At 37.7% G+C, this 25,831-nt stretch overlaps 3 protein-coding genes and 1 long non-coding RNA gene across 5 annotated transcripts in view; 2 read left to right on the forward strand and 2 right to left on the reverse strand.

Moving 5' to 3' along the window:
* The window catches only part of LOC134749449 (uncharacterized), a 604,512-nt gene that overhangs the window by 209,181 nt on the left and 369,500 nt on the right, over window positions 1–25,831 (forward strand). The gene's annotated exons all lie outside the window — the stretch shown is intronic.
* On the reverse strand, window positions 583–19,062 carry LOC134749406 (golgin subfamily B member 1-like). The gene is made up of 16 exons (XM_063684324.1): window positions 18,855–19,062; window positions 18,146–18,539; window positions 15,944–16,111; window positions 15,056–15,270; window positions 14,135–14,360; window positions 13,876–13,973; window positions 10,789–13,780; window positions 8,822–10,522; window positions 7,931–8,095; window positions 5,398–6,569; window positions 4,886–5,137; window positions 4,618–4,714; window positions 3,280–3,503; window positions 1,806–1,922; window positions 1,533–1,643; window positions 583–723 (listed from the first exon to the last, which is right to left on the reverse strand). Exons 1-16 carry the CDS (start codon window positions 18,888–18,890, stop codon window positions 676–678), a joined length of 8,016 nt encoding a protein of 2,671 aa, XP_063540394.1. The 5' UTR covers window positions 18,891–19,062; the 3' UTR covers window positions 583–675.
* LOC134749261 (bis(5'-nucleosyl)-tetraphosphatase [asymmetrical]) lies at window positions 19,933–20,769 on the reverse strand. The gene is made up of 3 exons (XM_063684151.1): window positions 20,607–20,769; window positions 20,293–20,378; window positions 19,933–20,193 (listed from the first exon to the last, which is right to left on the reverse strand). The coding sequence occupies exons 1-3, from the start codon at window positions 20,716–20,718 to the stop codon at window positions 19,966–19,968; spliced, it is 426 nt and encodes a 141-aa protein (XP_063540221.1). The 5' UTR covers window positions 20,719–20,769; the 3' UTR covers window positions 19,933–19,965.
* The window catches only part of LOC134749401 (uncharacterized), a 38,974-nt gene continuing 34,118 nt past the window's right edge, over window positions 20,976–25,831 (forward strand). Inside the window, exons 1-5 of the mRNA XM_063684320.1 lie at window positions 20,976–21,223; window positions 21,535–21,664; window positions 22,567–22,679; window positions 24,718–24,889; window positions 25,353–25,475. Of these exons, the coding sequence (XP_063540390.1) occupies window positions 21,126–21,223; window positions 21,535–21,664; window positions 22,567–22,679; window positions 24,718–24,889; window positions 25,353–25,475 (636 nt within the window). The 5' untranslated portion in view covers window positions 20,976–21,125. The remainder of the gene's footprint in view (window positions 21,224–21,534; window positions 21,665–22,566; window positions 22,680–24,717; window positions 24,890–25,352; window positions 25,476–25,831) is intronic.

The following is a 25,831-nucleotide window of genomic DNA, read 5'->3' on the forward strand; positions in this document are numbered from 1 at the left end:
GCGTGTAAGTGATGTTTTTGTTTATGACGTAAAGCGTTCAAGCTTGTATAAATATAAGCTTTACTTAAAATCATGAAGGTACTACAGCGCACGCCTCTACGCTTGTATGCGTTCTTTTTTACACACTTTTATTTAGCTTCACTGCGTATATACCTTTGTATATATATATATAGTGCTTCAAATCTTGAACCTAAAATTTGAACCACTTTCCGGTATATATCTGATTCAGTTGAAATTTGGAGTACTATCGTAATTCCGGTGACAATGCAATAATATGCTAACATGGAGGTGTTCTGTTGATGCAGCCGGTAGGTAGCCAAAGGAACTCCTCGATGGAAAAACACAAACACATCAAGTTTAGGCTCATTAGAAAGGTCTCAAGAAGTACTCGATAGACATGCAAATGAGAAGAAGTACAGTCAGCAATAAGTGTGTAACAAAAAAAATTTTTGACAGTTACTTTATATTTTTATATTATTTTATACAACTCATGACGGTTCAGTTTTCTTATTTCAAAGGGTTAACAAGGCGTAAGGGGTATTGTCAGTATACTTGACCAAGAATAGAAACAGTGTGTTAGAAATGTCAATAATTTAATAAAATTCCATTATAATCATATAATTATTAATAACCGACATTAATAGGCACTATAAAAACACAAATCACAGTAAGTCATTATTTCTTTCTGAAAATACTACTAAATCTTCGACTGCGAGGCGTTACCTGAAAAAAGAATAATTCAATGTAGTTTTGGTCTGTTTCGCATTTTTGCAACTACATATTTTCGAACAAAATTGCCAAAAGCTAAAAATATAGGCCCCACCTTCATTTTATTGGCGCGAAGCCTAATGCCGTTCATTACTTCATTCGTAGTAATTTAAGAGTCCATCAATGTGCACACTAGCTCCACTGCTAAATAATTGTGATTATTTAAATTTAACGATAGATATTTAAAAAAAAGGGGGCCGCTATGCACTGTATTTTGTATTTAAGTACCTTTTGAATAAATTATAATAGTTTTTACGTTGCTGGATTCGTCAATCTATGGGTCCGAAGTTAAAACGGCCGTTTTTGTTTTGAGTTCATAGATCGATGAAAAAACTAGTTTGGTGTATTCAAAAGGTACTTAAATACAAAATACAGTACGTAGCGGCCCCCTTTTTTAAATATCTATCGTTGAATTAAAATAATCACAATTATTTAGCAGTGGCGCTAGTGAGCACGTTGATGGGCTCTTAAGCCGCTAGATGGCAGACCTAAGCGTGCGTGAATTGGGGGCAGTACCTGCTAAGAGGATTTATAAATTAAGGAATTTGATTTCTGTACCATTTTAGTGTTAGTGTTAAGGTACGACTACGTTCATCGGTAGAGGCCGGAGTGGCGACCAGCAAAGGGGGTTTTTAAACTTTTTCCGGGTCTAGTAATCTAGTTCTCCGTCTAAAGCATTATAAATTTAATCGCTTGTCTTAATCTGTATCTGTAAGTTTGACATCTGAAAAGTTTTATGAATAAAAGGGTTAGTTATTAGTTACCATATCAGTATCGTTTCTGTTGGAGCGGAACAGCGAGCGGATCCGCGACGGCGTGCTTGTCTTGCGGCCCGGGTCCGCCTCCACTCGCAGGGACTCGCGGAGCTCACAATCCTGAGAACGGTAGGATAGGTATTTTAAATAGACAGTTAAGCATTAAACAAGGCACATTTCACACGAGCTGATTTTTTTCATAAATTCAGAGCCTGGTTCTCTATGGTCACTAAATAAATTCAGATATTCCGTGACCAATATAAGATACGTGAACAGGCATACCGTGGCGGAGAGGCGGCCGGCCTGCTTGCTGGGCGTGGGCGGGCCAGGCTTCTTGTAGGCGGTGATGCCTACTTCCTTCCTTGGCTGTCGGCCCATCGAGAAGCTTGTACTGGCACACTGGAAAGAAAAATTGGAAGATCAGCGTTGGGTTTCGCCAGCATCATGTTGAGATGAGACCATTTCGTAGAAATTTCTCCTTTCTATGTTTTTCTGTTTGTATATTTTATTTTCTAACGTATCGAAAAACAGGAAATTCTAATGTTCAACCACAAGTATAGCGTCGTTTCACAGTGGGCCTCGCGCCTCTGTGCCATGAGGCACAGGTCAAAATCAACATCATCATCATCATATCAGCCAAAAGACGTCCACTGCTGGACATAGGTCTCCCCCCAGGGATCTCCACAACGACCGGTCTTGCGCCGCTCTCATCCATCGGCTCCCCGCGACCTTAACCAGATCGTCGGACCATCTCGTTGTGGATCTTTTCCTGCTCCGTTTTTCGGTTCGCGATCGCCACTCAAGAACCTTTTTGCCCCATCGGCCATCGGTTCTGCGAGCAATGTGGCCCGCCCACTGCCACTTAAGTCTGGTATCTGAGCTATATCGACAGTTCTCCTGCGGATCTCCTCATTTCTGATTCGATCACACAGGGAAACTGAAGAGCATAGCTCGCTCCATTGTTGCCCGACAACAACTAATCAACATGTTAGCTAAGTACCTTAATATTGTCTTCGGTTACCGCGATAGTTAGTCATGAAATAAAACTATGAAAACGGATCATATCGCGTATATGAAACTACTACTTTACTTGAAAATAGTTGTATTGTATAACTAGCCTTATGAACTGATTTTGCATGTACAACCAGCCTTAAAGTTTATAGTTTATGATGGTTCATAATTTTTTGTATCTGGGTATTTTTGTACTTTGTAGCTTTTCCTCAGTCACCCGTTGACCACGAACGCTGTAAAGGGTTCGAAACGTCGGGACGTAGTATAAATTCAATATACGCGACATAATCCGTTTTCACAGTTTTAGTTTATGTAAAGAAAGAAAGAAAATACATTTATTTAACGCCACAACAGATTACATATATGAAAAAAAAGGAAACATACAGACAAAAAACATTGGACGCTAAAATAGGACCCCACTCAGCATAATGCCGCGGTAATCCGCGGCGCTGGTTTTCAGTGGGGACCTGACTTAAAACTATGAGTTGGTGGCGACACATACGCCAACGACACTAACAAAAAACACACACAAAAAAAGTAACTACCACAAACAAAAAAAATCTATACATACTAAACAACAGAGAAAAAATAAAAACAATAATAAAATATAAAATGCACAATGAATTAAGTATATATAAAAAAACAGAAAAAAAGCTTACAATTTTTTTTTTACAAAAAATAAATAAATTTGAATTAAAACTGTAACTCAAAAACTTAAAGCTTGTAATGTACCAATGTAAAGTACCTTAATATCCTCCTCGTCCAATGTGGGTGCGAACTGCATTTCAGCCGGGTATGAACTCTTGAGATGCGGCGGCACGAGCGAGTTGCGGCGCTTGAGCTCCGACACGCGCTGGCCGGGCGCGAGGCCGGGCAAGAGCGAGGCGCGCGGCGTCGCCGACAGCTCCTTCAGGAAGCGGTTATCGAACACTTCGCCTTCCTCGTCCGACATGTGCAGACCGCGCGTCTCTGTAACATAAGGGTTTTAAACACCTTAGTTCCCCCCTAAAAAAGCCAGAGGCCCTTTAAAACATTTTCCATTGTAGGAAAGCGAGCGATGAATATTGTCACAAAGCATTTCGTGTTTGTAATCTTTCATTTGTACTTCTGACGTTTTAGAATTGCATTGGACATATCTTTTGAAATATTTTAATTTTTAACAAGCAGAAACGTCTGCGATCGATGCTATTAAGCTTAGAATAAATTTAAAAGTGGAAAAATTACTGCCTTGGGTGAGACTTGAACTCACGGCCTCTAGATCGATACTCCAGCGCTCTGCCAACTGAGCCACCAAGACCTCAATCCATAGTCAGCAAATCTTCTCACTATATGGGTCTAGGGGACCCTAGCGACATCTACCGTAAGAGTGTTACACTTCTTAAACGGCCACCGGAGTTCCAAGTCATATTGGAAATTCACCAGTTACGATGTGCTACCCATTCTATATTAATTTTTAACAAGCAGAAACGTCTGCGATCGATGCTATTAAGCTTAGAATAAATTTAAAAGTGGAAAAATTACTGCCTTGGGTGAGACTTGAACTCACGGCCTCTGGATCGACCGTAAGAATGGTAGATGTCGCTAGGGTCCCCTAGACCCATATAGTGGGAAGATTTGCTGACTATGGATCGAGGTCTTGGTGGCTCAGTTGGCAGAGCGCTGGAGTATCGATCCAGAGGCCGTGAGTTCAAGTCTCACCCAAGGCAGTAATTTTTCCACTTTTAAAAAATATATATGATACATAAGTTCTAAAAAACTCGTCGTTTCCGAGCCAGGATTCAACAAAATCACGAAGCCGTGCGACTTCCTAAATAACCTAATAAACTCTAAATTGCTGGTTCATCAGCTAGTGTGTCCATAAAAAAAGAAATTGTTAGGATCAATATCGAAGCTGTTGAAACGCTGTGCACTATTATTTATTACCGTGAAAAGTGAAATAAACATTAGATCAGTGTTTTTGTTAAATTTGGACTTGGAAAAACCCGCATTTTTCCCCATTTTGCATCATCGCAAAGTGCATTGCAATGCAAACTACATGAAATCATCATCTAGTAACAGTTCCAATGTGTGTTATGTATCATACCTGTTTTCTTATTGTGAACAGGAAGAGATCGCAGAGAATACGTATCTGATGGTCGTCCAAACATTTCTTGGCCATGCCCATGAGTATGTAGTCCGGACTGCAAAGTAACACAAAAACTCATAAATCTTTGCAATAATACCGTATTTACTTTATCAATTTATTTAATTGGACTTTTTTGTAGAGATGCCACGAAACCAAACAAATCAGCAAAATCGACATTCAAGTTCACGAATAAATTTTCGGACAGACTTTAGATAACTGCACTTACAGAATGCACATGCTGCAACGACATAAGCGATCCCGACTGCTTCTTCCTCAACCAATCAGCTTCCTCCTGCTTCACCAAAAACTTCTCTCCCACACTCCACAGCTCCGTCGTAAGCGCCCGAATATGCTCTTCATACGCTTTACTCGAGTCTGCCATCTTCTCCTTACATTTCACTAATTCTCTCTCCAGTATTGCTATTTCATCCGCTTGCTTCTGCTTCAGTCTACCCATCTCTTCATGGAACAGCTCTTTCTGAAAATTAAAAACACTTTATCACATGTAAGATTTTGTGACAAGCATGCAAGCACATGCATCAAAAAAGAGTATTACCTTGTTTCCACGCTTCAAGCAACTACACTACAACACAGGAAATAAAACAAGACCTTCAACAAATAATTTATTAATAAAACAAGCAAAAACAAACAAGCCAAATTTCATGATTCCGTATGTAGATAGAACCACCACACTACCTGATAGCCTAATATGATTAACACAACGGGGGCGATACTGACCATTTTAGCCTTCATTCTGTTGAGTTTGTCCTCGTATTCGGCGCGGACTTCCATTATGGTGACCTCTTGGGCGCTCCTTGCACCCTCTCCTTTCTGCGCTCTGCCAATCTCTACCAGAAGCTTTTGGAAGGAGTTTTCTAACTCACTCAACTGCACTTCCACGGCCGCATTCTGATAGTTATTTGTGGAGAGCGAGGCCTGTTCTAAGTCGCTAGTAAATGCTTGCTTTATTTTCTCCGCGGAAAGCATTCTGCTGACGCTACGGTCCACCCAGCGCTCCAAATTCATTGCACACTCTGAAAGATCCTGCATCACCGCGGCGTACCCGCGTTCCAGTTTACACATTGTAGCTTCCGTTATTCGTCCATCTAAACTCAATATGTCCCGCCTTACTGTCCGCTGTAGAGACACGATCTTAGACAATTTCTGGTTGTAAACTTCTTTCACTGTAGTAAACGTTCTAAAACTAACGGACATCTCCGTTAAGAACTTCTTCATGTTGATTATCTCTGATTCGTTTATTCTATTAACTTCTGTAAGACGGTCTCGGTCCTTTTGGAGGGTCATCTGCTTCTCTGAACACCGTTTGAGATGTCTATCAGTAGTTTCTAGGAAGTTTTCTAAATCCTCCATAGTTACGGAGCCGATGCTTCGCCGTAGGTCGTCGCCGTTGGAATTTTGGTTTCCGAAATTGGTTAACTCCTTTAATACTGCGCTTGACTTAATTTCTGCAATCCTTTTCAGTATCATGGCTTGATATTTGGCTGATAACCTGATGATTTGACTGGCGCGGTTTTCTGTAGCGCTCATTTTGGCGACTTGCCGCTTGAGCTCAGAGATCTCTTCATTTTTCTGATAAACTATTTTCTTCAGCTGCGAGGACAATTCTTGACAAGTGTCCTTACTAACCTCTAACTCATTAGTAACATCAATAAGCTTGAGCCCGGACTCGGCCATCATGGATTTGATGTAAGAAATTTCTATCTGCATGGAGGTTATTTTTCGGTTCTTGTCCTGAATGATCTTTTCTAAGTCCGATATAGTTTTGAGACTTTCCATGGAAGAGTGACCAAGATCAGATGTTGTGGTATCTACCTGATGCATGCCTTGAATTTCCTTTTCCCAGCTGTTATGTTTAGTTCCGGTTGTTTTTTCTTGTGATGCTGCCGCCACTGAAAGAGTTTATACATCAGTTGCTTAATTATAGTTAGTTTAGTATTTATTTGTCTTCTGTATTTTATTACAAAGTGTTAACATCTTAAATTATAGCAACAAAGTTCAGTACCTAATGTTTCTGATTATTAGTTAGACATGAGATTTTTATTTATTTAAGAGAATATTAAATATATGGGGCATTTTCTATGAAAAGGAACCTTATTGTCGATGGCGCTTACGCCGCACAGCGTCGCGCGGCAATGTATTTATATCGGAGCATCGTTTATAATGTGTCGGTTTCGTAACAGTAGCTTTTTTATGTGAGCGGGGTGTTAACCCGCCGCACAACAGACACCGGTGTGTTGGGTATGCCGATGACCTGGCCCTTCTAGGAGAAAGTGAAGAGGATGTCCGCAGAGCTGTCCAGAATTTAGAGGGGGAAGCTGTGAAGGTTGGCCTACGAGTGAATCACGACAAAACTGAGTACCTTCACATGAAGAGATACAAAAACACAAGGATTCGTAGGAAAGGCCTCACAGTGGGAGATACCTCATACAATGGCGTGGAGAGGTTCAAGTATCTTGGATGCATCGTCACAGATACCAACCAGAGAGAGGGCGAGATACAGGTCCGGATCCAGAATGCTCTACGCTGTGCTGCTGCCCTGCACAAAGTGTTAGTGTCCAAGCTAATGACCAGGAACACGAAGCTTCGAATATACAAAACGGTCATAAGGCCAATTCTTATGTACGGATGCGAAGCCTGGACACTAACACAAAAAGAGGAGCGCGCGCTGCTGGTAGCCGAGCGGAAGATCTACCGCAAGATATTGGGACCCACACGTCGAGAGGATGGAACCTGGAGACTCCGCAAGAACCAGGAGATTGAAGATCTGGTGTCCGAGCCGAACATCATCGGAGAAACGAAAGCCGCCAGGCTCCGATGGCTCGGGCACGTAGTCCGGATGGGGAAAGATCGCGCAGTCTGGAGGGCGTACTCTGGAGTACCAAGTGGCCGAAGACCGTCTGGACGCCCTAGGTACGAAGTAGAAGTGCAGAAAGACCTCAGCGAACTCGGCGCCGTCGACTGGACAGAAACGGCTTTGGACAGAGTGGCATGGCGGTCTTTGGTGTCGGAGGCCAGGATCCACTTCGGGTCGTCGCGCCACAGCAGTAAGTAAGTAAGTATCGTTTATAATGGCGTAAGCGCCATAGACAATAAGGTCCCTTTTTATAGAAAATACCACATATTCCCTTAAAATAGCAAACTCATAGCAATGGTAATTAAAGAAAGCAACAGACTACTTCGTTTATATCAAAAATTCATCTAAATTTTAATTTGAAAATTTGTACTTTAACCACAAACAGTGTTAACTTACGCATCTCCTTTTGAGCTGCCTTTAGAGCTTCTAGCTCCTTTAATAGCATTGTCTTCTCTTTTTCAAGCATTTCAACCTTCAGAGCATCAGCCTTCATTTGTTCCTTCAGTTCAGTCTCTTGTTTCTCCAAACTTTGTATCTTTTCTTCGTGTTCCTTTTTGAAGCCTGAAATCAATTCATATAGTTGGTCAAGCAAATCTTGTCAGTAGAAAAAGGCGGCAAATTTAAAAAATGTAGGCGCGAAGAACCCGCCCACCAACCATCCACCACCAACCAACCATCCATACCATCCAACCATATAACCATCGTCCCATAGAAAATTTGAATTTCGCGCCTTTTTTACTGACAAGATTTGCTTGACCAACTATATAAAGTTTAATATCACAAATTTCTTGTTGTTATTCTGTCCTATCAGCCAGCAGACTATACCTAAGTAGCAGTTTGTTAAATGAAATTCTGAAGCTTTATGGACAGGACTTATATTTTACTAGCGACCCGCAGCTTCGCACAGGTTACACAAACCCTTTACAATTTATACACTAAAACTTTCCTCAAGAATTACTTTATTAATAGGCCAAAACCGCATCAAAATCCGTTGCGTAGTTTTAAAGATCTAAGCATACATAGGGACAGACAGACAGCGGAAAGCGACTTTGTTTTATACTATGTAGTGATATTTTAATTAATGGGTTGACACCTGAATAAATGACTTTTTATTTTATTTTATTATTTGGTGAATTTAAATGCCATAATAAACCAGTTTACAGTTTCACAGACTTAGGAGAACGTAACCATGACGGGTGACAAGAAAAAATCGATTCACCCCCAAAAGTACAATAGTAAATAATGCATGTTCAGAACTGATTTTAGGAAACGAAAATGCTAACTTACATGCATATGTTTGTGTCCCTATAAGTTCCTCTATCTTCTTGGTCATTTTCACCTTTTCTTCTTCAAGTTTCTTAACCTTAAGTGTATTTTCCCGCAATTTTTCGTTCAATTCCATCTTTTCCTTCACCCACAATAGTGCTTTTTCTTCGCGGTCTTTCATTTCCCCACTTTCAACTGTCTTGTGTGTTTCCATCTCCTTTAATAACATTTCTTTTTCCTCTTGCAGTTTTTCTACATTCAGAACACTATCTTGTATCTGCTCCTTCATATCGTTCATCAGTTTGTTCAATATAAGCATATTTTCTTCATAAACCTTGGCCTCATCACTTAGCGTAACTTTAACCAGTTCTATCTTCTTCAACAACGCAGTTTTTTCATCTTCAAGTTTCTCCATTTTAACATTGTTCTCTTGTATTTGGACTTTCAATTCATTAGGTTGTTTCTCCAATGCCAACGTGTTATCTTTATGTTCCTTCGCCTCATTTGCTTGTATGATCTTTAATGCTTCCATTTCCTTTAATAACAACGCTTTCTCATCTTCTAGGTGCTCAACCTTTGCGATTAATGCTTGTATCTGTTCATCGAATTCCATATTCTGCTTCTCCCACGTTAGCTTATTTTCTTTATAATTATTTGCGTCTTCACTTCGAACTGTTTTAAGATCTTCTACCTCCTTTGATAATAATGCCTTTTCTTTTTCGAGTTTGTTAATATTAATCGCATTTTCTTCTCGAGACTTTGTCTCTTCTGTTCGTGCTGCCTGAAGATCTTCAATCTCCTTCAACAACAAAGCTTTTTCATTTTCCAGCTCTTTGACCATTACAACATTGACATGAATTTTCTCTGTTAAGTCCATCTTCTCTTTCTCCCACGTAATGGTTTTCTCTTCATTATGTCTTATCTCTCCCATTTGAGTTGCCTTCATTACTTCAACCTCATTTATTAATAACGCTTTTTCATCTTCCAGGCTCCCGATAGTAAGGCTGTTGGCCTGAATTTGTGCTTTCAAGTCATTAGTCTGTTTTTCTAACACAAGTATTTTTTCTTCATGATTCTTAGATTCACCCACGTGTACTTCTTTAAGCTTTTTAATCTCCGTCAATAATTTATTTTTTTCGTCTTCAAGCTTTTCTACGTTTAGAACTTTAGCTTGCACCTGTTCTTCTAATTCAATTTTCTGTTTTTCCCACATATTCGTCTTTTCTTCATGATTCTTCAACTCTTCAATTTGTACTTCTTTAAGCTTTTCAATTTCGTGCAATAATTTAGTTTTTTCATCTTCAATCTTTTCCGCTTTGAGAACATTAGCCTGCACTTGTTCATCTAATTCAATCTTTTGTTTTTCCCACATAATTAATTTTTCTTCGTGATTCTTTGTTGCCTCGATTTGAGCACCTATAAGTGCGTCTACCTCGTTTAGTATCAATATTTTCTCATCTTCAAGTTTCTTTACCTCTACAATATTCACATGAATTTTGTTGTCCATTTCTATCTTCTGTTTCTCCAACATTATTATTTTTTCTTCAAGACCTTTTGCCTCGCCAGTTTGAATCTCCTTAATAACTTCAATTTCCTTGACCAGCATAGACTTCTCTTCTTCAAGTTTTTCTACCTTTTTAGTTACAAAATGTATTTGCTCTTTCATATTATTTTTCTGTTTCTCCCATTCCAGTGTCTTCTCTTCATAATCTTTCATCAGAACTGAAAACACATTTACTATTTGTAGAAGAATATATAAGGCAGCTAAATAATACAAACCTCCTGAGACCCAGAAGCATTTGTTTTGTTTTTGAATTTGGAACTTAGTTACTCAACAAAAGTTCAAAATTGATTGTGGATATGTACAAAAATTTGTACGCGGGGTCTTAGGAGGTTAACACTTAATTAATTATACAAATGATTTAATATCTGATACTAAAACAACTAAAATGCATGGTAAGTAATAAAAGGTAAACAAATCAACTTACTCTTTGCTGCATTAAGCTCCTCAGTTAAAGATAGCTTCGATGACTTTAGCTCAGAAAGTTCATCTTGCAGTTGTATTTTGTACTGGATTTCATTTTGCAATTGCATTTGCAAGGATTTTATAGATGCACTACGCTCGTCGATTTTATGATTGAGTTTTTCTTGCTCTTTCTGATAAACGTCGTTGAGAAATTCAATTTCTTTCTGTTTCTCTTTTATTATACCATCACGATGTCTACATTTTTCTTCCAAGTTTGAAATAGAAGTGCTTAAATTTTCTTTTTCCTTGTTTAATTTACCTGTTAATATTTCTTTTTCGAGGATTTGCGTTTTTAACTCTTGAATCTCGTGCAACTTTTGCTGCAGATCAGTTTCAATTGATTTTTTCTGTTCATTCAGTGAGGACAGTTGATGATTGCATGTATTGGATAATTCATCCCTCAATTCCTTTTCTCGTCTTAAATCTGACTGTATCACTTCGATCAGTTCACTCTTCTGAATAATATTGTTTTGTAATTCTACTAACTCATTATTTCGGTTTAAGACTTTTTCATTTAGTTTCATTATGCGATTGTCAAAATCTTCTTTTAACTTTAACTGTGCATATTTTTCAGCTTCCAGCTCTATCTTGAGATTCTTAATGATATTTTCTGATTTATCTCGCTCAGCTGAAAATTGCTGATACTGCGTCTGTATTTCTTGCACTTTTTCTTGTAGCGCTAGTCTTGAATTTTCTTCTAAATCGTTAATTGCTTGTGAAATTTCTACGGCCTTATTATTTAACCTGTCGATTTCCTGATTCAGTGAATGAACCTCTTTGCGGTTGTCTTCAATAATCTTTTGACATCTTTCTTCAAGACTTGATACAAAAGCAGTTAAATGTTTTACTTCTTGGTCCAGTTTCTCAATAAAGGTATCCTTTTCTTGCAATTGTGTTTGTTTGAAACTTAACTGGGCTTGTTTTTCAGCCTCGAGTTCTTTATTAAGGTTTTTAATTATAAATTCCGATTGATCAGTTTGTTCTACAAGTTTCTGTTGCAGTGTACATTTTTCTTGTTCTTTTTCTTCAAGAGCTAATTTTGAACTCTCTTCTTTGTCTTTTACTGCTTGTGATAATTCATCTATTTTATTGTTTAAAATGGCGATGTCTTGGTCACAAGCTTTTTTACTGTTGTTTGCTTCTAAAATCTCGATTTCAAGAATTTTGTTCTTTATTTCTATTTTTTTTATTTCCTCTTCAAATTGTTGTTGAACAGATTGCATTTCTTGTTCCTTTGCATGAAGCGTTTGTATTGATCTTTCCTCTAGATTGTTTATTGTTTGTGTCAATTCAAGTATCTTAATGTTTAGTTCAACTATGTCTTGTTCACATTGAGTTTTAATGTTATTTTGCTCTTTTATCTCCTCTTGAAAATCTGAAATCAAGTCATTCGTTTTCTTAATTTCAATTGCATATTGTTCCTGTAACAACTTAATTTCTTGTTCTTTTTCCTCTATCACAAGTTTCGAACGTTCCTCAATGTTCTTCATTGTTTGTGACACCTCAACTAATTTATTATTTAGTTCTACGATTTCTTGATCGCTGCGTACTTTTAAAGTCTTTTGCTCTCTTAGCTCTTCTTGAAGTTCAAGATATTTTTTCGTCTCATCTGAATATTGCTGTTGTAGTTCCAGAATAACTTGTTCCTTTGTTTCTAATGTTTGCTTAGAATTTTCTTCTACGTTTTTTAATTGCTCTGACATATCCATTATTTTACGGTTTAATTCAACGATATCTTGCTCGTAGCGTGTTTTTAAGTTATTTTGTTGTTTCAACTCTTCCTGGAGTTCCGTAACCAAGTCACTAGATTTCTCGGCCTCCTCTAAATATTGCTGCTGAAGTTTATGAATCGTTTGTTCCTTTTCTTCTAGTAGGTGCTTCGAGTTTTCTTCTACAGTGTTTATTGTCTGTTTCATTGCAATTATTTCATTGTTCAACACTACAATTTCTTGGTCACGTTGTGTTTTTGAGATATTTTCCTCCTTTAACTGCTCTCGGAGTTCTTTGATCATGTTACTCGATTTATGCGTCTCATCTGACAATTTCTGCTGTATTGTTTGGATTGCTTCAAACTTTTCTTCTAATAGAAGTTTTGAATTTTCTTCTATGTCCTTTATTTTTTGAGACATTTTAACAATTTTACTATTCAATTCTACGATATCTTCCTCGCAGCGAGTTTTTAAGTATATTTGTTCTTTTAAATCTTCTTGGAGTTTGTTAATCCAATTACTGGATTTCTGCGTCTCGTCTGACAGTTGCTGCTTTAGTGTGTGTATAACTTGTTCTTTTTCTTTTAGTTGATGTTTTGACTTTTCCTCTGTATCCTTTAAATTCTGCGAAATTTCAACTATTATATTGTTTAGTACAACAATATCTTGTTCGAATTGTGTTTTTAAACATTTTTGTTCTTCCATCTCTGCTTGAAGATTAGTAATTGTATTACTAGTTTTCTTGGTTTCTTCTGTGAATGTCTGTTTCAGAGCACTTATTTCTTGTTCTTTTTCTGCTAATGCATGTTTCGAACTTTTCTCTACATCGTTTAATGTCTGCAAGACATCAACTATCCTAGTGTTTAAATGCAAGATTTCTTCATCACATTGCTTTTTTAGTTTATTTTGTCCTTTAATATCTTTCTGAAGGTTTGTAATTTCTTTGTCTAAATTTTCAGTTTCATTTGCAAATTGCTCCTGCAATAATTGTAATTCTTGAACTTTCTGTTGTAGTTCTTGTTTTGAATTTTCTTTTAAGTATTCTATTTGTTGTGACATATCTAATATATTTTTGTTTAATTGGTCAATTTCTTGTTCGCTTTTACTCTTTAAATTAAGTTTTTCCTCGATCTCTTCATTGATGCGTTGTTTTAGATTGTTAATATTAGTGTCTTTTTCAGTTAAAACAGCCTCAAGAGCCAATTTTTCAGATTCAAAGTTCTGATTGGCTTTGGCGAGTTGTTCCTGTAAAAAAGTGTAATAATTAGCCTCAAGGAGTACATAATCAATATCATCATTAAATTAAGTAAAAAAATAATAATGTTAAAATCGAAACACACCTGCAAACTCTGAATTTGATGCTTCAAAACTTCAATTTTCGCCCTTTCTTCCCCTAGCTGCACCTCAATTACATTCGCACAAACTTCATTGCACACAGCTGCAATGAATAAACATTAAATTCAAAATGGAATCTTCATTTTGTGGTCCATGATAGGTTTACCATGATAGTAGTACCAGATCAAATTTGATCATGTCAATGTCACAAAAACTTATAATTATAGACATAGTAAATGTGTGTGGGAATAAAAATCAACTCACATAAATTACTGAGCGACTGTATACTAGTATCAGGGTCGTCACACTCCAGCATACTAGAGTCTAATCCATTATTGCGGTTATGCTGCCTTAGCTCGGAGACTAGGTCCCTGAGAGTCACGACGGTGCGACGCTCGGCGTCCAGCTGGTCGGCCAGCTGACCGGCCTTGTCGGCTTCTTGCTGGCTGAGAGACAGCCATTTGTCCCGTTCTTGCTTTAAGTCAGTAACCTGGAAAGGAGATAGATGTGGGCTTGAAGCTTTTTGAAAGTTAAGTTTAAGTCTAGCAACTTTTGGAATATCATCTGAGGATTTGTACTGGTGGTATGTTGACACTTTATTTAGGTTTAAAGATAACCTAAGATAGATAGATAGATTCTCATAAAAGACATACAAGTCACTTACACGAGAACAGAGTGACAAAGTAAAAGTAATTCTATTTACGGTAGCATAAAAAGTCGCTCGAGAGGTACACGCTCACCCCAACTATAATTTTTTTAACTCTTATGCTGGCACTTCACCTGGCTTTATGTGGCAAATATTCGTGTTGCATTCCTTTTGTTTTGTATTACAAAGAAAAGAGATGCAACACGAATATTTGTCAAATACAGTCGTGTGAAGTGCAATCATTATTGGACGTGATTTAGCGAAATGGAACAGTCTTCGAAATTTGGCATAAAAATAAATGACATATTTTTGACGGAAGTAATCATTTGTGACGTTTTTAATCAAAAAGTATCACATTGTCACTTGTCAATAAGGTTGATTTCAAATTGAAGCTATATGGAAATAGCGCCTTATTGACGACCGACAATGAGTACCCTTTTGGTTGAGAATGGCACATTTTATTGACAGATTTAAGTGGGTTGGATCCTTTATCCCAAATTACGTCAATATTCCACTATACAGTTTATTTAAGTACAAACCTTCTGTTTATAAGTATCCCGTTCTTGCTGAACATCCTCCAACTGGCTAAGGGTGTCTTCCAACCGCGTCTCTAAGTCATGTATCTGTCGCTGCAGTCTCGCTATAAACTCATCCGCTCTGGCCTCCCTGTGAGACTCTCGCTTCTCGCCGCAGCACAGCGATATCTTCGCTTTGAGGTTCACAATGTCAAGCTTGTATTGCTCTTTTATTTTTGCTGAAATTAGGAAAAATAAAGAATTAGTTAATGATGCAGCAGTTTTGACACAGAAAATTTATAATCAAACACAAAACAATGATATAATATAACTATAGATAGGTTATACTCATATATAAGGAGCACAAAGAATACTTCCATATTTATTTCTATACCTACGAAGAAATCTGTTATATTTGACTAATTTTCGCATTCCATCCATTCATCTTTGTCGTACTGTTTAGCTTTAGTACCGCCGGCGGGAAGCGAGTCGTAGGTATAAATCCGAGCTCGCGCGGAGAGTTCCATAGGCCTGACGGTGGTAACAATAGTTTGATGCAACCAGAATCCATAATAAAGGCTTGTTATTAACTATGCTATATGCTATGTTACTTACCTGCTAGGTCACAATTGACTAAAGTCATTCGTATGCTATGGCACTGAAGACGAACACTTACTCAGCTTCTCCAACTTCAAACAGCTTCTCTTGTAAGCAGTTGCGGTTGAAACGCTCAGGGTCTAGCTAGTCTAGTATTGTCACCGTGAAAAACCATTTTCCTAAATTTCGTTATCTGCTTCTTGCAAATTCGAATGATAGAGACAAGAAATTGTAATTTCGTTTTTCGCGGTAGGGCCTCTGGAGCCTCTGGAGCAAGCGGAGCACTACCTTACCCCACACTGTTTGAATACTTACTCAGTTTCTCCAACTTTAAGTTGGTCCTAGACAGCTCCTCTTGCAAGTAGTTGCGGTCGAAACGCTCAGCGTCCAATGCGGCCTGCAGTCTCCGTACTTCGCCGTGCAGCGAACGGAGTGCGGGTGGCGTCTCTGCCACCGTGGCTGAAGTATCTGGTCCGCACGCCTCTGAAAGCAATTATACCTTGTTTTACTGCATGATAATATTTGATGTGAATCGCGAAATAAAAGGGACTTATAAATGTACCTATAGCCTAAAAGTAGATTGATTGCTTATTTAACAACTACAGTAGAACTTGTTTAAGAAGATCCTAAAGGAACGCCAAAAAGGCGCCTTAAGTTAAGAGGGAAAGCGTACGGCCAGGTGCGAGTCGGACTCGGCCACCGAGGGTTCCGTACAAATTTAACAGTTTTTTGTAGGAGAGTTCCGAATATGATAAAATTGATAAATTACTTTCTTCATTTCTTTGTCTTTTTGAAGGATAGGGATGGAAATACGTAAATCTAGATTTTCAATATATATGTTTCTGTGTAGGCCTCTTCTGGTGCGATTCCTATATGTAATTTTTATATACATACATACGGGATATTCAAAATCCTTCACCTTTGTTATACTTATTTTACCCTTTCCCGCAAAACATAACAATAGGCATTAAGGTGCGGGTTTGGCCCAGCCGACTCAGAAAGTTTTCTAAAATTAACCGCACCTTTTCCAAACTCCTGCACGGATGACATCATTGGTTCACGTAATAAATGGATATTATTTACGAGGGCATCATTTAAATTTAACGGAACTTAACCGATGTTTACGATGCCTGGAATCTGTGCATGGTGCAATTAGTGCGTATAGAATGCGTACAGTGGACTTCGCCTGAAGCTAAAATTTACGTGTATGTGTATGGCACCATAGCCTATGGACGCATGCAACACAAGGGGTTTCAACAAAACCTGGGCAAGAAGTGTTAGCGGGTAGAAATTCCTTTGAAACCGCACAGTACGTGACGTGAATGACGTGATCACTGATCATTTAGGTTCCAGGATATGAAGATGAACACTCTGACAAGTGAGCGGTACGAGAAACAGCCGCCATCATATCAAAAATAAAAATTAACATACTCATCGCGATAGCAGTGCCGCGGTAGGTATACATTCAAAATGTCAAAACTTTAATAGACCTATGTAACCTTCAATATGTCGACCTTTACCACCAAACTAGATACACATGTTTAGAATCAACCCCTAGTATCGTCCTGTTAATCATCGTATCCTTTCCTTCTTTCTAAATAGGAAAGGGACAAATGCTTACGTCATGGCCCAGATGGCCAGACAGCTGGTATTGAAGTAGCACCTGCCGTTTTGGCCACCCTTGTTATTGAACCGGAACATATGGCGATTTTTTTTTGCTTACGCGGCGGCGCGTGTCGTTTGCGATAATCAATCTTATTGCTAAGGCAATAAAGATTGAATTGGGTTGTTTTATGGATTTAGTTTTTTTTTTTACTAAAATATATTATGTCTGGGCTTAACTGTTATGTTACAATAGAAAGACAGAAATAAATATTTGACTGATCTTATTTAAATTTGCTATTTAAATTTGGACTTTGGTAAAACTCACTATGGTATAATTTTTCTTTAATTCAACTGTTTTTTTATTTATAATCAGTCTGATCACCTGCTGTGTTTTGACTTAGGGCGGATTTATCTATGCCAGGTGAATTACTTCTATATCATGATTAACAGATGGATTTATTTTTTTACCTACAATTGATTTTCAACCTTAACACAATCATAATTAAATTGATATTTGGAATAATATTTGATTCCCAATATTCTTGTAACAGTTGTAACATAGAACTTTAATGAGATGTAAGGGGTACACTGAGCGGATGCTGCCCATGTCATGGGACAGATGCAGAGGCAGCACCCTCCAGAGTGAAAGGCCTCTTAGAGTTGATGGAATCTAACATGAGCTAGGCTATGGGGTGGAAGCGATGGTCTATATACTGGGCTATGGGATAAAAAACTGGCCAAGTGAGAGTCGGACTCCCCCACCGAAGGTTCCGTACAAATCTAACTTTCTTTTTTTAACAAATTCTTAGTTCTAAGACTTTTCCCTGTACTTTTACAGGGTTGGGCGGATTAAGCATAAGCATAGTAAAAGTTTATTATGGAAATTGCTGTAGAAAATAGGAACGAACATACCTGCAATAGCTGCTTCAACATCTGCATACAAAATAGGAGAACAATCCATTAGACATTTGCTAAATTTCATTATAATCTCCTGGTCTCCGGCACTAAGCTTGCTACACATGGCCCTTTTAATTTCGGCATTTTTAGAGTTCACACAGATAAAATATAACAATAGCGAAGCTACTATGTAAATTTCTTCCTCGCATGTGGCTTCCAGAGTTCCATTTTCAAATTTGAAGCCTGGATATTTTTCGACAATAAAATCTTGGATTGTGATTGCTTCGAACTTGGAAGACTTTGAATCATCTAATTTGATACTTTCGTGTATGTGTGTGAATATGTTGAGTAGATTTTCACCAGTTATATTTTGCTCTCTTTTTTCGTTTTCATTTGTGTAACAGTTAATCTGAAAATTAAATTTTTAGTTTTAAGTTCCTCAACCAAACATTAGGTAATTTTCATTGTTTTTTTATTATTGTTGTAATTGTAATAAAATAAAAACACGGTTATAGCTTCAGACCGTTTAGTTCAAGAGAAAAACGGTTAAATATTTGGAAGCTTAATCTTAATTGTATCGAATATATTCAGACCGCTATGAAAGATTATGTATTACGAAGATACCTATCTTAAGCTCGTAAAAATCGTTTCAATCAACCTCGAGTTACATCAGAGTCTAAAGAAGAATACATTAGTTTTAAAACCGAATTTTGATTTGACTTACCCAATTTGTGAGAATAGTTGTCCATTTTAGAATCATGGTGGACACAATCTTAATTTATATTTTAACATTAATACACTTTAACACTAACTTTACATGGAAATCCGTTTCCCTTCTTAATTATTACAAACGATAGAACTAAACAAACAATTTATAACATCCTAACAACAATCCACTCTTTAAAATGTTGTTATTCACCGTTGGAATTTGAATTGCTTTGCTATTGTTTTTTAACTGACAGTTAACCACAGATAATTTCAAAGTGCTGAATCCATAGATAAATGCAAATGTTTTATTTTGTCAACACTACATGTCCCGTCTGCTTGTGACAATTTTTATACTAATCATCGAGAAAAAAAATTATTGTGGTATTGCACAAATATTAAGTTTCCTCCACACACGTGCGCGAATCGCGACGCGAAGACGCGAATGCGACTGTGGAGCGCCCTTTATAACACGCGCATGCTGCTTGCGCGAGAAGCTATCTGCAAACAACGATAAAAGTTATCTGCCGCACGAATATACAAGAGCGATAGAGAGGCAGATAACGATTTTCAATGTTGGCGTTAGGCCCTCAGTCACATACACATTTAAGTGCTTATTACATCCATCCTGCCGCCGGGCATTTGCGATCCAAGCCGACGTCGGGGATCGAAAATTGCGGGCATCTTTCTCTGTCACTAATTACGCCTTCATTGGAGTAAAAGAGAAAGACGAGCCTAACGCCAACAAAAAAATATCGTTATCAGCCCCTATCAGGCTTTTTTTAGATTTTCGATGTTAGCAGTAAGCATATATTATATTACTCTTTGCGGTAAGCCCTCCGAGTGCCTCTGACCTGTATAAACTATAATCTGTCAAGCCATTTCCGTCAGTAGAAAAAAAAACGGCCAATTTAAAAAATTTAGGCACGAAGGGTCGATCGTCCAATAGAAAATTCGAATTTCGCGCCTTTTTCTACTGACAGTTGTTTGACCGGCTATAACGATAAATATATTTTCTACAAACAAAATAGGTACTGCTGTCTATTAATGATAATATGATATACAAATTTGAAACAATAAATTGATATTATGGAATAATATTTAATATATTTATTTATCCAACAAATATTTTACAGTAATTTCTTAGCATGTTCATTGAATTCGGCAAGAAGTTGTTTCATGTCATCAAATCCGGATATCTCTTGGGCTTGTTCCAGCGGTAGCCACTTCAGTTGCTGGTGTTCATCAGAGAGAGTCACCTGTTGTTCTGGATTTTTTAACTTGGCCAACCAATACACAACTACTTTAGGTTTTCCCTTTACTTTGTAGTTTAGTGTCTTTGAAATATCCTTATACACCTAAAACAGAAGATTAAAATTGAAATTTGAAGCAATGTTGTTATTAAGAGATTATTATATTAATTGCTTGCTTGCTTGATTTTTGTATTAATTGCTTACTAATAGTTCGTTTTCTGATAAACCTGCTTCTTCCTTTGTCTCCCTTAACGCAGTAATCCAATCTGATTCACCTGGATCAACATGACCTGTAAAAAAGAACAATTTTGGTGGTAACTGGTAAGTGCAATAAAGAACAAATAGGTAGGTAAAAATAAAAGCCTCTCAGTAAGAAGTAAGAGATATCGAATTAAATAAAACAACATGTAATACTGTACAGAAATGTAAAGACAAAGACCATGTAGTAGTATGACTGTACGTGTACTTAACGTAATTTAATTAAACCTGTGCAAAGTGCATTTCAACTTTCATTGTACCTTTTGGAGGAGTCCAATGGTGTTCTCCATAAGATGTTTGTAATAAAAGGAACTGTACCGCTTGATTTATATTTCTGAAGATAACTAAACCGGCCGCACGAGTCGGCGACATGATTTTAATCCAATTTTACACTTATTTTTATGTCGTCAATTTTTCAACTTCCCTCACTGACGTTTATGAAGCATTTTTAAACCTATTTTAACCATAATAATTTAAAAACGCTCGTCAAGGTTGATAGTGAATAGTTCTTACATAGGATGATTAATGTAATGGCAACATCATGGAATGTCTAGTATTCATTCATTCTATCAATCGATTTCATTCGACATTCGTTAACTTAACTGTCAGTGTCAAATTCATTCAAGCAAGATTATATTTTGATGTTTGAAAAGTTGATACGAGCTTTTTTCAATTTTCATCCTGCTTTACAGTATTTAAGGCCATATATGACACGTTTCATCATTATATAAATGTGAATAAAACGCAGAAGACCCGTACCAGGGCTATTCTTAATCACAATGGAGCCTGAGTCAGGCACCAGCAAGACTTCTTCGCCGGCGAGTCCAGGCCTTAATATTTCTAAATCTAGACTAACCAGGGCAAGAAAACGAAGGCGGTAAGTAAACTTTAGTTTGCCTAGGAATAGGGACTAGGATATCTCCAGTTTTGTTCTAGACAGATATGGTTGACTACTATTACTGTGTGTACTATTACTACAACCAAAAAATTACCTTAATGTATGGATTTTGCAGTTTTGTTTCAAAAGTTTTGTATTTAACTTACAAAACGATAGTTTATCTAATAACTTTATTAAGAACTTCATTAAGCCACATTCACATTTGTCTGTTATGTTGTGTTGCCGTCACAACACAACACAATAGACCAATGTGAACGCGGCTTTAAAATGCTGGTTGAACTTTTTTTTAGTGTATCAAGTGAGAGCAGTTCGGACACAGACCCTGTGCTCCCGGAGAACCTTCTAGAAGTAGAAAAGAATCTCCATGCTTCTGCTGTGAAAAATAATCTGGATGATGTCAGTGTAAAGAAAATTTTAAAGGTAAGCTTATAATTTTAACTTCCAAAAAGACCGTTTGGATTCCTAACATTATATCCAAAAACCGGACAAGTGCGAGTCGGACTCGCCCACCGAGGGTTCCGTACTTTTTAGTATTTGTTGTTATAGCGGCAACAGAAATACATCATCTGTGAAATTTTCAACTGTCTGGCTATCACGGTTCTTGAGATATAGCCTGGTGACAGACAGACGGACAGTGGAGTCTTAGTAATAGGGTCCCGTTATTTTATTACCCTTTGGGTATGGAACCCTAAAATAGATTGTATAGCAACCATATACATAAACGCAATATTTCACCGACAAAAACGCAATTTTCTTGTTTGGCCATACTTCAAGATGGGCTCTCAGTGACCTTGATGTCACTTTCACTTATCGTTTTGTTAGTAGCACGACGTTCACGTATGAGGTACGACTGTCAGACTGACTATCATTTCTGACTTTTGTATTGCTTTAATGCAATAGGTGATGTTCATAACAATTATTTGCTTTTAGGTTTTCCTAACCACATCCTCCCAAGAATACCGAACATTCTCCTCACATGTGAAAGTCAAAAACCGACATTGGCAAATTCAACCTGTGCAAAATTGCAGGTAGTAAAAGCCAGATAGGAAAAAAAAATGCAATGAGTCCCATATAGACATTTGATTCTGAAAACAAATCTGATTGATTGATCCCATTAATGAAAATTTGTCATCTAGCCTATTACCAAATTAATAGTTACCAGAATTTTTGTTGAAACCGAAACCGAAGGTTTGGTGTTGCTCTAGTTTCAGCCGAAACTGATTCTTTGGCCACAATAAGATTTTATGCTGAAGCCTGCTGAGACTGAAACTGAAAATTTCTTTGTAGGTTTGATTTTACACTAGGCATTTTTTTTGTTTCAGACCGTAGTTACAAATGACCATGTGCTGGCTCTGGTGAAACTTCAAGAAGAAGAAGAAAATATGGAATCCCACTCGGATACTCCCAAGCCGAAGCTTACTAGGTCTAAGGCTAAGTGAGTAGTTATTTTATATTTCTTTTGCAAAAAGACTTACATAGCAGTTACAAATGTTCAATCCACAGCGTAGGTTTTGTTGCAGTTGCTACACCCAAAATAGTAGATACCTACAACATGCTTTGTCAAAAAATACAAACAATAAAAGAAAACCCACAAACCCTGTCAAAATTACCTTTTAATAATTAAGCCAAACTTTGGCCAAACATTGTTTTTTCTTTTCACCAGATTACTATTGAGTTTAGAAGTTTATGTAATACTAGCTTTTGCCCGCGACTTCGTCTGCGTGGACTTAGTAACAGCAGCTAAAGTAAGTATAGCACCTGGAAAAATTCTCATAGCAATCATTCAATTTGAGCATATTATGCACATAAATTAGCAGGTACTTCATTAATTATCTCGATTCCACCCCGCTTTTTATTTTATTAAGGGATGATTTTCGGGATAAAAACTATCCTATGTCCTTCTCAGGGACTCAACCTATCTCTATGCCAAATTTCATCTAAATCGATTCAGCGGTTTAAGCGTGAAGAGGGAACACACACACAGACAGAAAGACAGACAGACTTTCGCATTTATAATATTAGTATGGATGTAATAATACAATGTAAAATCCGTGGTCAGGTGGTAGTCAGGCTATACCTAGTCGGCTCATAAGTTCTGTCATATACATAGTATCAAATAAAATCAAAAGTTTAAGTTTATTCCGTATAATTTGTACAGCGTTTGAAAGCTTATAAACTAGAGAATCTAAATGTATAACATTTATTCAAAATGACCGCCATAATTATCTACACAGGCTTGAAGTCTTCGTGGCCAGTCGTCAATGGATTCACGCACCACTTTCATGTCGATATTGGCCACTGCCTAGCAAGAGATTTTTTCAGCGAGTCTAGATTTGCATGAGGTTTTGAGCACACCTTTTCCTCTAAATACTGCCATATTTTATAGTCTAAAGGATTAAGATCTGGGCTAGAGGAGGGCCAATCTTCATGCCGTATAAAGTCGATTTTATTGGAGGCGAGCCAGGCTTGTGTAGACTTTGCCTTATGGGCTGGAGCAGAGTCCTGCTGGAAAACCCAATGCTGGTTTAGAAACATCGTATGGGATAGTGGTTTCACAATATTAGTCAACACCGTGTCTTGGTACACTTTGGCACTAGTTTTTACTCCTTTCTCACAAAAATGCATACTAGTGACGCCCGCATAAGAAACTCCCAGCCAAACCATCACAGATGAAGGGTGATGACCTCTTTGAATACGGGGAATGCTATTAGACGCTTCTTTACTATTGCGAGCGTACACTCTATCATTTTGTTTATTACAGTTTTCTTCTATGTCAAAAATTTTCTCGTCCGAAAACAGTATACAACGGTGCTTATTTTTAGCGTACTTCTTCAATAAAGCTTTAGATCTTTTAAGCCTTAAAGCTTTAAGCCGACCATTGAGAAGATGGCCAGTTTTTCGTTTATAAGCACGAAGTCTCAGGTCTTGATTAAGCACTCTTTTCACCGTGTTTTTGCTCAAACCCATCTGGAGGGCCATAACTTTTTGTTTCCTAGCGGGATTTCTGGCAATGCGTGCCCTAATTGCTTGTACAACCGCTGGAGTCCTAGCTGTACGCGGACGACCGCTTCTTTTCTTGTCATTTAAACTAGAGACCTCACTGTATCTTTCTATGGTACGATACACAAATCTTAGAGAGAATTTTAAATTTTCAAGTAGCTTAAAAATTTTAGTCGGCGAGTGACCACAACGATATAGTGCAATTATTGCGGTACGGCTATCTTTAAGCGTCCACTCCATGTTGAAGAAAACAGAAAATTGCAAAATTATACTACTCAAATATTTAATAAAGATTCGAAATTCAAATGCAGAACGGTTTTTGTTTTAGGAGTTCCAAATTTAAATTTTAAAGGCCAGTGACAGAACTTATGAGCCGACTAGGTAATTATACAAACAATTTACTTTTTATTTCTATACAATTAATAAACCGTTACTAATGTTGCTTACAAGCTTATAAAGCCTCCTTTTTTTAGAGAACTACGGAAAGTGTCACCAAAAACAGCTTGGAACCTTGAGAATCTAGAGCTAACACCAATCAAGCATATACCGGTGAAGACGCGGCCGGAGGTCACGGCACTTATCGCTCAGGAGCTGCCGGAAGATGAGGACGATGAAGAATATGACCCCAGGGCTGATGATGTACTGGTTAGTCAGATATTGCTTCTGAACCCGCTTACGGCGTTAGTCTTGTGTAGGAATGAGAGAATCTGGCAAGGGGGTGCAGGGGACAACTGCTATTAAAATTGTAACTAAAAGTATGCTCTCTAGGCTCCCCCTCCTCTAGAGCATCGGTGATATCAACTGTCCCCCCCTACACTGTCCTGCTGCTGTCTATCCTGCCTGTGCCTGGCTGTCCTGTGTGTGTGTGGTGTGTGTTGTGTGTAGTTTGGTACTGAACAACTAAATGTGGCCTAGAAAGTGTGGTCCTCTCATCTTGATACAGGTCTTCTCTGGCGCCTTTTGCAGCCCTTTTTGTTTAACCAGTCTGTTAATACATATTTGGCTTCACTTTTCGTATTTTTTCTCTCAACATATTCTAAGAAGAGACTTACATATTTGAAGAAAATATGATCAATTTAAACCACAATCTTTGTTGTATTTTTTTCAGAGTGATGATGACCAAACTCTGGAATCTTGCAGCGATGTTGACTCGCAGCCCCGCACGCCGGCCACGCCGCGCCGCACCACTAGTCCCAGGATCGTCAAAGACGGACCCTTTAAAGTACCACAGGTATGCCATTTATTTAACTTAATTTAAACACCTTGAGTTCTTCTGGTGCGATATCTCACACGCGATTTGATACAAAATGCATGACAGTCAAGAAAAGAGAATCTAAATTCTAACGTTAAACCTTCAACGTTGTTTCTTCATTGGCATATCTATGAGTTAATTATTAAAAGTCTTCTAGTATTTTTAGGGTGGACCCTATTACTAAGACTCCGCTGTCCGTCTGTCTGTCACCAGGCTGTATCTCATGAACCGTGATAGCTAGACAGTTGAAATTTTCACAGATGATGTGTTTCTGTTGCCGCTATAACAACAAATACTAAAAACATTACACTCTCTTTTTTGGGCAGTCGTGTAAA

This window comes from Cydia strobilella, chromosome 18 (assembly GCF_947568885.1).
Source record: "Cydia strobilella chromosome 18, ilCydStro3.1, whole genome shotgun sequence".
NCBI lineage: Eukaryota > Metazoa > Arthropoda > Insecta > Lepidoptera > Tortricidae > Cydia > Cydia strobilella.